The sequence below is a fragment of the Artibeus jamaicensis genome, unplaced genomic scaffold, assembly GCF_021234435.1.
Source record: "Artibeus jamaicensis isolate MK-2021 breed Jamaican fruit bat unplaced genomic scaffold, CSHL_Jam_final contig_384, whole genome shotgun sequence".
Lineage (NCBI taxonomy): Eukaryota > Metazoa > Chordata > Mammalia > Chiroptera > Phyllostomidae > Artibeus > Artibeus jamaicensis.
The window spans coordinates 7,425,148-7,441,200 of NW_026521810.1; the positions used below are offsets into that span (position 1 = coordinate 7,425,148).

Consider the following 16,053-nt stretch of genomic DNA (forward strand, 5'->3'; position numbering starts at 1 on the left):
GAGGCCGTGGAGCACAGGAATTTGCAACCTAACAACCCCATTCCCTTCCTGCACTCAGCAGGTTAACAGCGAGTTGATGTGACTCCATGAGCAAAACAGCTTCATCTGTGATGCCCCTCGGTCCCTGTCCTCGGCTGGCTAGGTCAGGGCTCACGGCCCTGTGAGCAGCATCCAGGAGCTGGAGTTTGGGTCACAACAACTCCATTTTACACTCACTGACTTAAGAGAGTGCGTCACTCAGTTTCCATATGTGTTTTTTCCCAAGGGCTGAAGAAAATACTAGTTACTATCTATGTGGAGCTCTGACCTTCTCAGCAGGAAGAGAGTGAGGAAGTGTGTGGGCACTGCCGCCACCATGACCCAACGAGCGAGTGACCAAGCGCTGCTCTGAAGGCCCCACCGTCAGAGCCCCACATGCAGGCTGCCAGCAGAGCAGGGCGCTCTCTCCCTGAGCTCTGCAACGCCCAGCTAGGCCGGCCCGCTCAGCTGTGCTTATGGTAGCTGAGGAAGGAATCAATGCTAAGCTAATGGAAAGGGAAGGGAAGGCAAACTTTACCTGGATAGGATTATACTGTCCCAAGGGAGCCAATTACCAACAGCATGACCTTTCAATGGATTGTCATTTATTTACCTGTTTGGGCACTGCATCAATTTAACCTTTCAGAAGACCAAGTTGAAGAAGGCTTTCATCACTGGGCAACCGCAGCACACTTCCTGGTCTTTTGAGGCCAGTGCTGTGTACCTGACCAGAGCTCTTCAGCTGGGCTTTGTAATCAGAAGTGGCCTTGGAAGATGAGCCACAGCTGTCTGAGGCCCTCCCCTCTCTTCCCAGGTAAGACTGTGCAGCCATGAGGTACAACCTCCTCTGAGGACGCTGGAGCTCTCATTCAGTGTCCATATTCCGGTCCCTCCTCATGTGTTACCCCCGCCCCCGACAGCCTCCCGACCTCACCATCCCAGCCTCATCCCTGGCAGAAGGCTACTCCTTTTGCAACAGGCAGACATCAGACTGTCCGCAAGTGTCCACTGCAGAAGAGCTGTGTCTTTCTGGAAGGAAGTCTTGGAGCTCTCATAAGATGGTGATGGGCTTTAAGGAAATCTGAGATTAAGAACAGATGGTGGGAAACTGAAGTTCTCATAGCATCTGGAATGTCAGCCAAGTCATGGGCCCAGGTACGGAGACCACTCGGCCCTTGTTTCCAGCCTCGGCCATTGCGAAGTTCTGTGGGGGCCCTGCAGGAGATCCACCATGGGACCTCTAGATGGGACATCCCTGGAAGTTGACAGAGAGGAGATGTGCCTGACATGGACCCAGCTGGCATGGGACAGCTTTCTGTGAGCCTGGTCAGGAACAAGATGAGGAGGGTGGTGGGGAGCAGGCAGCCTGCCATGCACTTGTTCTTGTGGCCAGAGGGTCCAGGAGAGTTGTCACATCCTCCGTGGAGCAGAGACTGGAGGCTGGTTCCTAAACACGCTAGAGGCACCATCCTCCCACCCCTTGACTCTCAGAGACTCCCCACTACAGCAGCCAGCCAACCAGGAAACACACTTGAGCATCTTCGACACCTCCACCCCAGGTCACAGGAGGGTATCCAGGACCTGGTTGCTTCTTTAAAAGAGCTGTGTCCAGGCAGGAAAACCTCCCCAGGACTAGTGGTTTGGCGAGTGGTCCCACCCTGCTCTTAGGGTGTTGTGACAGGGGAATCACCCCTGTAGCCATCGCCGGCTCCTTGGTGCCAGTTCTAAATCCTCTTGGGAAATGGTGTCACCAGCAAGCCCCAGGTGTGGGGCCCAAGGAAAGGGGAAAAGCTGTCACCAAGTAGCTCTGGTGGCGCTCTGGGCCTGGCCTGAGGCCAACGTGGATCTGCTTGCCTTCTGCGCAGGGCTAACTACCCCTGGTAAAGCTGGAAGTCTACATGCTGGGCTTTGTGTTGCCAGGTATTTGAGACGGCACGTTTAAATGACCCCAATTGCAGTGCCGACCTGCACACCTCCCTCGGCCTCCAAACCAGGTGGATTTGTCCTGAAGCAAAAGTGGCAGGAAGCCACAGAGAAGGGAGGAGAGACAGAAGTGGCTCTTAGCAGAGTGCTTTGTGAACTGAGTGGTTGTAAGTCTCCAGAGCCACCTCCCACTTGCCAAGTGGACACCAAGTGCTCATCAGAACAGTTAGAAGTGTCTCTTCTGAACCCCACAGCACCCCACCCCACTTCCGACATGAATTTGTTTTCTGAGTATAATTCTCTCCTGACTCATTCTAGATGGTGGTGTGACTGCAGCTCCGTGTTCGGGAAGGAGAAAGTGGCTTATTGCACCAGATTTGGAGATCCAGGGGTGGGGAGGGCTGGAGCACGTTCGTATTTATAGCACAGCCAGTGTGGTTTGGTTTGGCAGACAATTACTAAATGCAGTCGTGAAGCAGGTTCTTTAGAAAGCTTGGACCTTCCCTGCAGGTGAACATCTGCCTACTACAGCAAAGGAAGGGGGCTGGGCACCTTCTGGGATGAGGGACCGTCCGCAGGATTGGCAAGGGCTGAGGGGCTCCCATATAACAACCCGCTCAGGGTTCTAAATGCTCCATTGTATCTCAAACCAACTTCTGAAAGGACTCTTAAGAAAGAGTTTAGATGCGCTGTAACTTGTGGAACAAGCTAACTATGTGCAAGGCGTTTACAGCTCAGACCTAGTCACCACCCACCCAAGAGTTGTTATTGGCGTGTTATTGTATGGCTTTGTTCCTGGAAGGCAGGATCCATGCTTATGCAAACTAGCATCACCGCACCCACCCAGCCCAGGGCACAAAGGGCACGCCCACAAAGTAATATCAAGCATTGTGGAAATCACATGTACAACTGTGGCCACAGGGTATTAGGTGTGAGCCAGATAAGAGGCCTGGAGATGGACTGAAAAGATTGGGACTCATCTTCGAAGAGGCAGGGCAGCAAGGGCTCTGAGTCAGGAGGGGGCAGAAAGAGATGTCACCCAAAGCAGTAGGACGCATCATACCTGGTTTTTCTGTGCCCCTAGGTCTGGGAGCCGGGTAGTTCACACACTAAAGATTCTCAGGCACTCATGTGGAGTTGTTCTGTAACTAACTCAAACTCTGGGCTTCACCACATGGGCTACAGCAAGTTTAGTAACTTTTTCTTACTTCAGAAAAGTACTTAGGTATGTTCTCTCTATTTTCACTTTGCTGAGAGGTTTTTTTTTTAAAATTATACATGGGATGCTGGATTTTATCAAATGTTTTTCCTGCATCTATGGATATGATCACGTGGAATTTAAAAAAATATTTTATTTATTTTCAGAGAGGAGAAGGGACGAGGGAAGAGAGGGAAAGAAACATCAATGTGTGGTTTCCTCTGGTGGACCCCACACGGAGGACCTGGCCTGCAACCCAGGCATGCGCCCTGACTAGGAATCAAACCCGCGACCCTTTGGTTCACAGGCCGGCACTCAATCCATTGAACCACATCAGCCAGGGCAATCATGTGGTTTTTATCCCTCTTTTTGTTTATGTGGTATATTTCATTACTGATTTGTGAATGTTGTACCAACCTTGCATCCCTGGAATAAATGCTACTTGATCATGGTGTATGATCTTTTTGATCTATGGCTGTATTGGGTTTGCTAATATTTTGTTGAGGAGTTTACCATCTATGCTCACCAGTGATGCTGGCCTATATTTTTCTTTTTTGTAGTGTCTTTATCTGGTTTTGGAATTAGGGTAATGCTGGTCTTATAAAGTCAGCTTGGGAGCCTTCCCTCCTCTTGAATTTTATGAAATAGTTTGAGAAGGAGAGGTGTTAGTTCTTTCCAGAATGTTTGATAAAATTCACCTGTGAAGCCATCTGGTTCAGGGCATTTCTTTGTTGGAAGTTTTTTTTATTGTATTACTCCCATTTCACTAGGTGTATTCTGTCTATTCAGATTCTATGATTCTTTCTGATGTAGTTTTAGAAGATTGTAGGTTTCCAGGGATTTATCCATTTTGTTCAGGTTGTCCAGTTTGTTGGCATATAATTGTGCATAATATTTCCTTACAATCCTTTGTATTTCTTTAGTGTCAGTTGTTATTTCTCCTCTTTCATTTCTGATTTTATTTACTTGAGCCCATTTTTTTTCTGGTTGAGTCTAGTTAAAGATTTGTCAATCATGTTTCTTTTCAAAGAACCAGCTCTTAGATTCAGTGATCATTTGTATCATTTTTTTAAAGACTCTATTTCATTTATTTCTGTTCTGATCTTTATTATTTCCTTCAATCTATTCATTTTAGGCTTTGTTTGTTGTTCTTTTTCAAATCCCTTTAAGTGTAAAGTTAGATTGTTTATTTGAGCTTTTAATGGATCTGCCTTATGACCCAGGGATTCCACTTCTAGGAATTTATCCGAAGACACCTGAACATAAACATCCCTGTGTTCACTGCAGCACTATTTAAAATCACCATGGTCTGGAAGCAGCCCAAGTGTCCATCAGTAGATGAGTGGATAAAATAACTATGGGACAATCTACCCTTTGCAACAGCATGGATAGAGCTAGAGAACATCATGCTAAGTGAAATAAGCCAGTCAGGGAAAGACAAATACCATATGATCTCCCTCATATGAACAAACTGAACTAACAAGCAAAACAGACTCAGAGAGAGCAGGCTGGTAGCTCTGTGGGGAATTAGTGGGTGGAGGGATTGAGCAAAAAGGAAACAGGACTCACGGACATGGACAAGGTGTGGTGACTTTGGGGTGGGGAGGGAAGGGTGGCATAAGGGGGACACATAGTAATGGAAAAAACACAATAGACATTTTGTTAACCCGAGAAAAAAAGAAAAATGTACATAATTTTATCTAAAAATCAGAGGATATCTTTCTTTTTCTAACCTATAATAGCTCACTGAGCTACAGATCATTTCAGAAATAATTAGATAGATAGCTTTGTGCAATGAATGGCCAGTTGTATTACATCTATAGAATAGGAGATACTTTAAATTACTATTTCCCAGCATGAATATATTTTTAGAAGAATCTTTCTTTGGGGGGGGTGGTACTTTGTTTTGTTTCTTAACGTTTGTACTGAGGTGTAATGGCACGGAAAACCTGCCCCTATTCAACATACACACTCTGTGGGCCTGAACAGAGGCCAGTGCCCAGTGAACAAATGAGAGAGAGTGAGGAAGGGGAGGTACTCACCTCTCACTGTGCTGAGACAGCCCCAGGGGGCACGAAGCAGGGCTGTGGGCACCCAGACTGTGAAATACCTCTATGATCTCTCGCAGCGAGGGGCACCACATGCGCACGTCTCCATCTGTCAGGCCAAAGGAAGGCACGGGTTAGAGCGGGCAGAGGAAGACGGGGTGCACCGCTCCCGTGGGAGGGGCTGGGAGAGACAGCCCCGGCTGAGGGGACCTGTTTCTGCATTGTCTGGCGCAGGTTTCCTCTGGAGAAAGAAAGCACTCAGTGGTTTTCACGCACTCATTGGAGCTCTGGGAACCTGGACTTCAATTCCGTGACCTTCAACCTGTAGCCGCCTTGATGTGCAAGGGCCCCAGGGTGACAGCGCCCTGACCACCTCTGTCAGGCAGCCATCAGGGCACCGAGCTGCACAGTGCTGAGCCGGATGGTGAGCCCTGGGCCGGAGGCCTAAAAACATCAAGACTCAGAAGACACGTGTCTCGATGCTCCAGGCTCCCCATCGCAGAGGACCACTGTCGTTGCTGTGACGTCCAGGTCTCCTGGGTCCACCACTCCTACCGGTGTCTTCTCAGCAAGCTCAGACTGTGAGCACCATCTTCTCTTGACAGTTTGCAAAACACGAGTAAGAATCTGACCACATCGATAAAGGGGAAAACCTTAAACACTCAGGACCCTTGTCAGATCACTTAAGGACATTTTTCAGAAAAGGAAAACAGAAAAATAAAAACTGTATGACGGGGCATATTTCCTAAAGGTGAACTGCTGCGATGTCCTCTCTGCGTACGACACCTCCATGCCCAATCAGAGACGCGGTGGAGGAAGTGGAAGGACAGAAGGAGGGAAGGAAGGGAGGGAACCCTAAACAAACCTGACAGAGTAACTCACGGCTAAGAGGGAAATGGAAAACAAGTCACAAAACATGCTGGCAGTGTCAGAACACAAATGCAGAATTTGACAAGGAATGAGGTGTTGGATCAAGAGCCTGGGAGCTGGGCTGGTGCCTGAGCAGGGTGTGCTCAAGGCCTGGTCATCGAATGGCGAAGGCTCCCGCCTAAGGCCCACATCCCGGCACCCCACATGGGCGGGGATCATGCCAGGTGCTAAGAATATAAAGGTGACCCAGTAGAGACCTTGACCTCAGGGATCCCACAGTCCAGGAGGGAGAGGAGCCCGGCAGAATATGAGAATGTGTTCATGCAAAAACCCAAGCAGGTGAAAAGTACAGAGCCTGCTCAGAGGTGAGAGAGGAAGGCAAGAACGTGGCACCGGTAGCAGGAAAGAAAGTGCTCGCCTTGCACAGGGACGGAATTGACGAGGAGAGAGAGGCATGTCCAGAGACCAAGCAAGGCAAGTAATCAGGTAGCTGAAACTCATTGTAAAGTTTTGGCCCTGGTCCAGGCTGGCTACAGAGCCAGCAGCCGGTGGAGTGGCAGGCAGAGGGTCTCTGAGTCCCATCCAAGGACATTGCTTCAGTGGCATCAAGTGTCTCACTCTTTGGAAATGTATATGGGTCAGGGCTCACCCAACAAGTAATTAGATTCTTGGAGGAGGAAAAACTTTCCTTGTTTGTTTTTTTTTCCTCTCGGGCAACTTAACAAGAGAACAGTAATGATACCCCTCGTATGTTTCACAAATGAGCTGGAAGAATGAAGTCTGCAAAACACAATGCAACTCCACGGGAGAGAGAGCTGTTTACCAGGGCCCTTGGGGACGGTGCACGTATGAGCACGCATGTGTGGGCGGCCCATGAACTTTTCAGGGAGGGGAAGATAAGTATGGGAAGAGAATCAAGCTAGGGCGAGGCTCTGGGAGGCCCAGCTGGGCCGGAGCACCCTGCCAATGGTGTCAGACCCCAGAGGTGGCTGTGCAGGGCCCACACAGGTGCTTTCGCTGCTCTAAACCCCCGACAGCACTGGCCCCATCAGTTTCAAGCCTGGAGCCTGCATTGGCCTCTGTTCCTACTCTGGCCCAGTAGCTACTCCACAGTGCAGCTTAACCCAGGCTGACGTGTCAGAAGTAGTTTCAGAGAAAGGGGCCTGGGGTGCCTTGGGATAAATTAGTCCTCCTCACAGCCCCAGAAGTTGGCTAAGTGACGACAGGCACCAAGAGCCCATAATTAATGCTGCGCCCATAAGCAGGCCACACGCTCAGCTTTTCCTGAGCGCTGTGTCTCCCGAGTGAGGGTTTTCTGGAGAGCTGACACAGACGTTCACTCAGGCACGGAGCTGCCAGCTCCGTCTCCCTCAGATGCTTCACGCCCACAGCAGTCATCTGAGGTGAGTCCCCAGGGGACTGGCTGGCCTGTGCTGCCTCTGCTGCCCACACTGACAGCCCACACAGCTGGGGTCTGGTTAGAGGCTGAGGGTCTGGAAGCATCCCTTTGGTGGCTCTCCTGGGACGGAACCAGTGCTCCGAAGGCAGGCAGGAGAAGAAAAGAATCAGGCCTCAAATAAGAGTGACTTTTCCATCTGTGCCTCAGGAGAAGCTGTTAGTTCACATAATACCACTTTCTCCTGGCACTGTTACGGACTAAATGGGAAAAACACACGCATCCCAAGAAACTCCTGGGGCGGGGCTCTGCTGCCTCCGTGAGGAGTGGGGAGGGCAGTGGAGCTACCAATCCACCAGACAGAGCCCGTCCTCACCAGAGTGTGGGGCTTCCGCCTTGAGAGAAGGTTTAGATACCCATTGTCTCATCCTCCCAACTCGAACTACTGAACTTCCCTCAGCACTTTCCTATTTAAATTTAAACTTGTTTCAGTGTCACTGGCCTTAGTCATTTAAAGTTCTTATTCACTCAACAAATGCTAAGTGAACACCGGTTGTTATTCTAGGTGCTAGGGGCCTAGCGATGCAAGAGAGAGAGCGAGACCCTGGTCTCGTGGAGCTGATGAACTGGTGGGGAGTCAGACAGTGCATGTGACAAGTAAATATACAAATGATGCTGGGTGCTAAAATGGCACGGGAGAAAGGTGGCCAGGGCGACAGAGAGCAGTGCCACAGACAGAAGGAAGAGCCTGCAGGGACCTGAGGTCAGAACACAGTTCCTCCGTTCAGGCCCAGCAAGGAGCCCAGGGTGCTAGGGAGGGTGCAAGGCAAAGGGTGGGGGACCGGCTGCCTTGTAGACTGCTGGCCGTGTGGGGAGAGGTGACCTTACCAAAGGGATCCGTTATGTGGCGGAAAAGGCAAAATCCTATCCAGTCCATATGTTACAAGTGTGCACCTTTCACTGGCACAGCTACAGTGACAGGGCCTCTCTCAGCAGAGCTGGCATCTAGTGGGACTTGGATAAGCCCTGACCTACCGCCTGTTCCTGGCCTCTTACCCCCACTGGCTCCTTCTGCAGACCTGCTCTACACACCTTTTTTGGAAGCTTCTTTTTGTTTCTTGCCCGCTGTGCAACCTGCCCGTGGGCCTCTTCATTTTCCCTTTGACCCCCATTCCTCCTGAGACAAGGCCCTCCCTTTGGTGCCCTGCAGTCCCTCTGCCTGCCTGTGCAACCCGGCCTGCACCCGCCCCCCAGGGGTGCCCATACATCCTGCACACACTCCCAGCCACATGTCGCACAGTGCCCCTGTCAGCCCGGTCTGTTTATCCATGGGAGTGAGGGTGTGTTCAGGGTAAGCGATGCCGTCCCCAGGCCACCTCTCCTCTTCTCTGCCCTCTGTAATTCACACTACTACCTGGTGTCACCCGACACAGTCAGGCATCCCAGGCACTCGTGTGCAGGGCAGACTTGCGTTGTGCCAAACCACTGAACCACTGGTCTCAGGTAGATTCAGGTCCAGCTGTAAATAACAAAAAGACCAAAAACAAAACAAAACAAAACAAAAACCCTACCTGGGCTTAAGTAAGATAGATTTTAATTCTCTTTGATAAAAAAGAAGTCCAGAGGTGGGTGGGCCACGCTGGTACAAAGATCTGACTGATCTGTAGGATCCTGGGTGCCCACCTTCTGTTCTGCCAGTCTTGGCATGTGCTCCTCCTTCTCAAGGTCACCTCACAGTGCAGAATGGCTGCAAGAGGCCCAGCTATTATGTCTCAACCCTAGACAACCGCTTCCTCACTTTGCAACTGCATCATGCATGCTTAGGTTGTTGTTAAGGATGGGCAGTCCTTTAGGTGTGACTCAGGAAGGCACTAGCAGATCACCAGCCGAAGTTTAGAAAGTAAGACTTAAGACAAATTTTGAACTTAACTAGAGAGCTTCCCAGCGGTGTGCTCAGGGGACTTTTCCTGAGTGCATGGCTCATGAGGCTCTCTCTCACTTTGGATTTCTGAACCTGAGACTCTGGAATATTCCTGATCTGTGAATAAAATTAAACAGAAGACATTGAAATACTGGCAGGACGTGGAGCAACAAGACTTTCACTCACTGCTGGCGGAATGCGAAATGGTACAGACACTTCCAAATGCAGTCTGGCTGTTCCTCACAAACTACACACAGGATCACCATATGATCCAGCAACTGCACTCCTTGGTATTTCCCCAGAGGAGCTGAAAATGCATTCCCACACAAAAAGTGGCACACAGAAGTTTATAGCAACTTTATTCATAACTGTCAAAACTTAGAGGCAGCCAAGATGTCCTTCAGTAGGTGACAGATAAACACACTGGCTGATCTTGACAATGGAGTATTACTGATCAGTACAAAGAAATAATATATCAGACATGGGAAATTTCAAGTGCACATTACTAAGTGAAAGGGCCGCTGAAAAGACCGCGTACTGCACCGTTCCAACCATGTGACATCTGGAGAAGGCAAACTACACAGACAGTAAGAGACTGGTGGCTGCAAAGGCCAGGGCACGGCAGGGAGGAACGGATGGGTGGGGCACGGGGGGTTTAGTGCAGTAGCTGTTCTGTAGGAGACCCCAGTGGTGCAGCGATATCATCACACACTTATTCAAACACACAGAATATGCAACACAAAGAGCGAATCCTAATTTAAACAACAATCTCCAGTTAATAATGTTTCATGAATGGCTCATCAATCCTAATAGAGACACCACACTAATGTGAGATGTTACTACAGGAGAAACTGCCTGTCTGTGTGTGTGGGGGGAGCTCTCTGTACTTTTCCACTAATTTTTCTGAAAGACTAAAATTGCTCTAAAGAAAGATAACAACAACAACAACAACAACAATAAAGAATTCTTTAAAAAAAAACAAAAGGAGGGAAGGAAGCTAGAGAGGGAGGGAGAAAAAAAGGAGAAAAGAAAAGGAGAGAAAAGGAAAGACAAGAAAAGAGAGGAGAAGACACAGGGCCGGCACAACAGCGAGCAGCGCGGCAGCAGGCCCGCATCTGAGGGACAGCAGCGTGTGGAGACCAGGCGTGTGCTCTGTTCCAGACCGAGGACACTGCTGAGAACGCAGCAGAGGGTCTCGGGCTCGTCTGCACATTTTGGAATCACTTTGGGAGCAGCTTTGGGAGAAATGGCTGCCACCTGTGTCCCACCCCAGTGTCTGTGGTTAATTACTTGGGGTGTGGTTTGGGCTTTGGAATTTTTGAAAATTCCCCAGTAGTTCTAATATGCAGCCAAGTTCAGGAATGCAGAGCTAAGGAAAGTGTGGCTCTCGCTCCAAAGCAGCACACGGGCCATCCTCACGTGCTCCAGTGGTGGAGACGGGTGAGGGAGGGTGGGGAGGAACACAGGGGAGGCAGCCCAGCTCCTCGCACACACCCAGCCCTTGGCCTGGCCCAGTGGCCCAGAGGCGTTCAGCCCCTGCTGTTTACTGGAATCAGCTGGGAGGCTGCAGAACGCCCATGGCCAGGCTGCACTGCAGACCCACAAGGACAGGCCTCCATGCCTTGTGAATCTTAGCAACGGCTAAACACTGTGGTGGTTAGAGGCCAAGCACAGCGGGGACACTGCCATTCTCTGAACACCAACACGTTCGAGTCAGTGATAGCAATTTCCCCCACTTTTTACAAGGTGGGTAGAGAGTCCTGAGCTAAAGAGGTGGGATAATCTGTCATTGCACGGCTCCACTCCACCAAGAGTTTTCTGCACTTGGCCAGAGCTCCCCTAACCCAGCTCCTTATCCTGGCCGCACAGGAGAATCACCTGGAGCTTTAATAAATCCCAGCCAGGTACTCTTCCAACACGTTGCAAGGTTAACCCACCTGTACCCTGGCCACGTTCGAGAGTGGTGCCACACCACCTGGCTGCACAGGGGGTGGGACAAAGTGACGGTCAGGAAGCAAAACTTCCAGATGCTGGCTGGGCTGGAGTAGAGCGCACATGCTGGTCCCCATGGGGCCAGAGGACCCTGTGTCCTGACCTCAGAGGACCAGACTGCATGTCCGGGGCTGGGCTGGCATACACAGCTCCACAGCCAACTGACCCATTGGGGTCAGAGAAGCTGGTGGGACAAGATGCTGATGTCTGCTGTGGGCAACACACGTTTTCCAAGACTCACCCTCTCCTTCCACAAGTACTGCCCGAGTCCTACTGTGTACCTGGCTCATGTAGCTGCCAGGAACTCCAAAGAAGGCTAAACAAAAACAAGCAAAGACGTGGCCCCTGTGCTCTGGAGCTCACAGCCTAATGCTAGAGACAACGTGAACCAAGAATTCACCATTAACTATGACCAGAGCCACAGGGTAGAAAAGGAGCGCTAGAGTAGGGGGAAGGGGGACTAGCCATGGGGTACGGAGCAGAGTGCCAGAGAGGTGAGCCGGTGGAGGAGATGGAGTTGAGAAGGCAAAAGCAGGGAGCTGCTGGGAGGAGGGAGGTGTGCAGCCAGGCAGGGACGATGGGAGGAAGAAGATGGGAAGAAAAGAAGGCTGGCAAGCCTGGAGCACAGAGACAGAGAGCGAATACGAAAACGTGAGCTGGACTAGGGTCTGGTCAAGCACACAGGGGACTGTGTGTCACCCAAAGAGTGTGCAACTCGGGCTTTCCAACCCTGACTATCTGTAAAATGGGAAAAGAGAACTGCCTACTTGGACTGTTGTGGTGATTAAATGAGGCAGGCAAAGTCCTAGGTTCAGTGCCTGGCACAGCTCTCTAGAAGTGTTAGCTATTATTTTTGAATAAAACAAATTTTATTATCACAACTGATATTTTAAAATGAGGGCAAATTATGAAATTGAATTACTGTTATTACTGCATTGCAACTGGAGGTTTTCAAGGGGTTGTGCCTCGCCCTTGAAAAGCTGGGTGATGGGACCTCCTGGCTGGTCCTCCCAGTGTTTTCCTGCAGGTCTGGGTCTACACAACCTTCTCACAGTACCAGTGTGGGGATGAAGAGCATCGCTGGTGGCAGACCTGGGTCCCAGCCGCCTTTCTGGGCTGGGGATAGCAGCACTCGCCCTGTGAAGTTAGCGAGTGAAGGGTACCCACATGTGTTCACTGCTACTGTCACTGCCACTGGAGATGTGACCCACTAACAAGGCCTTATGGAGCCCCAGGGGCAGCTGCCCGCTCTGGGAGGCTCCGGGAGGCTCTGAATGGAGTGATTCCTGCCATGGCAGTGGGGGGCTGTCCCACGCACCATGAGAGGCAGATCAGGGGAAGTGCAGCGACTCCTAACAAGACAGTGAAGGACAGAAAGTGTCTACTGGGTGTGTAGACAAAAGGATTTCTGACTGCTTTAAAACCATCTGGGAAAACAAAAAGAAAAGTCGAATCCCACCATCTGGAATAGGAACGGCAAAAGCAGAACTATAAAAATTAAGAAAAGGGACACACAGTACTCAGGACATTGGTGCTACTTACTCAGTTCCTTCGGTTTATCTAACGAGCCCTGATTCATAAAAGAATACATGTTTATTTTGAAAGAGCTATTGTGTTTTGAGTGTCCACTATGCACCAGGTGCTGTACATCTGTCATTCCTGCTGGCTCAGAGAACAGTCCTGAGAGGTTGGTGCTGGCTGCTCAGGTGACGGCCCTGCCAGTCTGCCCACCGACTCCACCTGTGGTGTGAAGCTGTCCCATGCTGCTGCTGCAGAGTTTTTCCCGGGGGGAGCTGTCCACATTCTGTCTCTGCTTCACCCACCCCGTCCGACGCCCTGTCACCAGTCTTGCGTCCCATATTCCTAAGATACATCTCTGCTCAAAATTTCCAATGAGTCACCCTAGACTTCCAATCAAAAATGCTTTTGGTGGTCTCCATACTTTCTGATGTAAATGTCTGTCATTAAAACATCTTATTTGCCCTGGCTGGTGTGGATCAGTTAGTTGGAGCATCATCTCATAAACCAAAAGGTTGTAGGTTCGATTACCAGTCAGGGCATACACCCGGGTTGCGGGTTCTGGTTGGGGTACATACGAGAGGCAGCTAACTGGTGTTGCTCACAGTGATGTCTCTCTCTCTCCAAGCAACGACAAAGTGTCCTTGGGTGAGGATAACAAAAGACAATTTAATTTATATCTCCAACAAGTATGCATTTATGAACTATGTAAATGTACCATGAAGCTCACATGATATGTCCATTATATAACTTAGAAAATTTGAAAAAGATGAGTTACTATGGGCTAAGTTCCCACCTTAAAAAAACTGGGGGGAGGGGAGAAGAGCAAATCAAACCTAAAACAAGCAGAAGAAATGAAATAGTAAAGATAGAAGCAGAAAGCAGAAAAACTATAAGGAAAATCAGTTAAACCCAAAACTGGTTCTTTGGGAAAATCAATAAAGTTGGCAGACCTATAACTTGACTGATCAGAAAAAAAAAAAAAGAGGGAAAGAGAAACTGCAGTATCGGAGTGAGAAAAGGACCCTCACTGGTCCAGCAGACATTAAAAGGGCAATGAGTGAGCATTAGGAAAAGTCTACACTGATAAACTCGATAGCTTGGATGAGACAGACACAAATTAGATGTAGATAATGTAGATAGCCACATAGCTATGTTAAAAATCAGATTTGTAGTTAAAAATCTTCCCACAAAGAAAACTTAAAGCCCAGATGGCCTCACTGGCTACTTTTACTAAACATTTAAAGAATAAATAATGACAGTTCTACAAAAGCTCTTCCAGAAAATTGAAAAGAGATGGACTTCTCAACACATTCTAAGAAGTCAGCACTACCCTGATGCTATCACCAGAAGGAGAAAACGACAATTTAATATCCTTCATGAACATAAATGTAAGGGTTCTTAACAGAAGCATTGCAAATTGAATCTAACAACACATAAAAAGTTAATACATCCTGACCAAGTAGAATTTATTCCAGAAGGCATGATGAAAGAATAAACATTAGAAATCAATCAATGTAATTTACTGCACTGAAAAACTAAACAAGAAAAATCATATAATCATCTCAAAATCTAATGTCTGTTCCTAATAAAAATTCTCAGCAAAGTAGGAGTTTATTGAGGTCATGGTATATAAAGTCAATATATAGAAATCAACTGTATATTAGTACATTGGCAAGGATCAATCCAAAAATAAAATGTAAAAAATTTAATTTATGAGCATCTAAAACAATAAAATACTTAGGAGTAAATTTAGCAAAAGAAATGTACAACTTGTACACTGAATTGTTGAAAGAAACTAAAGAAGATCCAAGTAAATGTAAAGACATCTGTGTTCACGGACTGGAAGACTTAACATTGCTAAGATGTCAAATTGATCTATATGCTCACTGCAATTCAAATATAAACTCCAGAAGGATTTTTTTTTTGTAGAAAATGACAAGTTACTTCTAAAATTTGTATAAAAAAGCAAAGGACCTAGAGAGCCAAGAAACTTTGAAAAAGAAAAATAAAGTTGAAGAATTTAAATTACCTGATTTCCACACATATAGAGCTACAGCAATCAAAACAGTGGGAGTAATAATCAATGAAACAGAACAGAATCCAAAAATAGACCCACACGTATACTCATTATAAAGACAAGGCAGTAGGTGGATAATCTTTTCTACAAGTCTAATTATAGAAATAACCTTACTTTACATTACAAGCAAAAATTAACTCGCAATGGATCATTGACCTAAATTTAAGGCTTATTATAAGCTACAAAACTTATTTAGTTATGAAAATGATAAATTAGAAAAATTGTAGACGAAAACAGGAAAATAAATCTCAGTGATCTGGGTTTCACAAACTGTAAAATAGCAATAAATTGTACTTCATTAAATTTTTTTAAAAAACCAAAATTTTGTTCTCCAAAAGACACTATCATGAAAATGAAAAGGAGAGCCACAGATTGGGAGCGAATACTTCAAAAATATATATCTGACAAAGAATTCTAACTAGATGAGAACTGTCAAAGTTTAAAAAGACAAAACAACCCAATAAAAGAAAATGGACAAAAATACTAAACAGACACTTTGTCCAAAGATGTCTGTTACACATACAGGTGGCAAATAGACTGATGCAGACATTAGCAGGAGTCAGGGAAATGCCAGTTAAAAAGACAGTGAGCTCCCACTGTGAAGAAGACTGACTCTGCCCAGTGATGGAAAGGATGTGGAGCGACTGGAACTCTCCTCCACTGTTGGTGGGAAATAGTGTGAGCGCTTTGGAAAACATTTTGTAAATGTCTTAAAAAACATAAACATTCATTTACTCCCTGGCCTAGCCTATCGACTTTTAGATATTTACCCCTGGGGGAAAGAAAGCAGACGTGCACACAAAGCCTTGCGTCAGAATGTTCCCGGCAGCTTTATCTGAATGGGCTGCAAACTGAAAACAACCCAAATGCCTCCGTGCAGGTGACTGAGAGACAAACTGGTCAGTCTGCACACAGGGATGCTGCTCAGCCATACGGAGAAATAGCCTATGGACACGCACAACAACACGGATGCATTTTAAAATAACTATGCTGAGTTACAGAAGCTAGAAAAAAAAAAAAAAGAATACCCACTGCCCGATTCCATTTATATAAAATTTTAGAAAGTGCAAACTAATCCGTAGTGATAGA

The 16,053-nt window shown here is 47.7% G+C and overlaps 1 protein-coding gene across 1 annotated transcript in view; it reads right to left on the minus strand.

Moving 5' to 3' along the window:
* FAM178B (family with sequence similarity 178 member B) overlaps positions 1 to 16,053 on the minus strand; it is an 85,767-nt gene that overhangs the window by 42,527 nt on the left and 27,187 nt on the right. Inside the window, exon 8 of the mRNA XM_053664673.1 lies at positions 5,182 to 5,296. Within this exon, the coding sequence (XP_053520648.1) occupies positions 5,182 to 5,296 (115 nt within the window). The remainder of the gene's footprint in view (positions 1 to 5,181; positions 5,297 to 16,053) is intronic.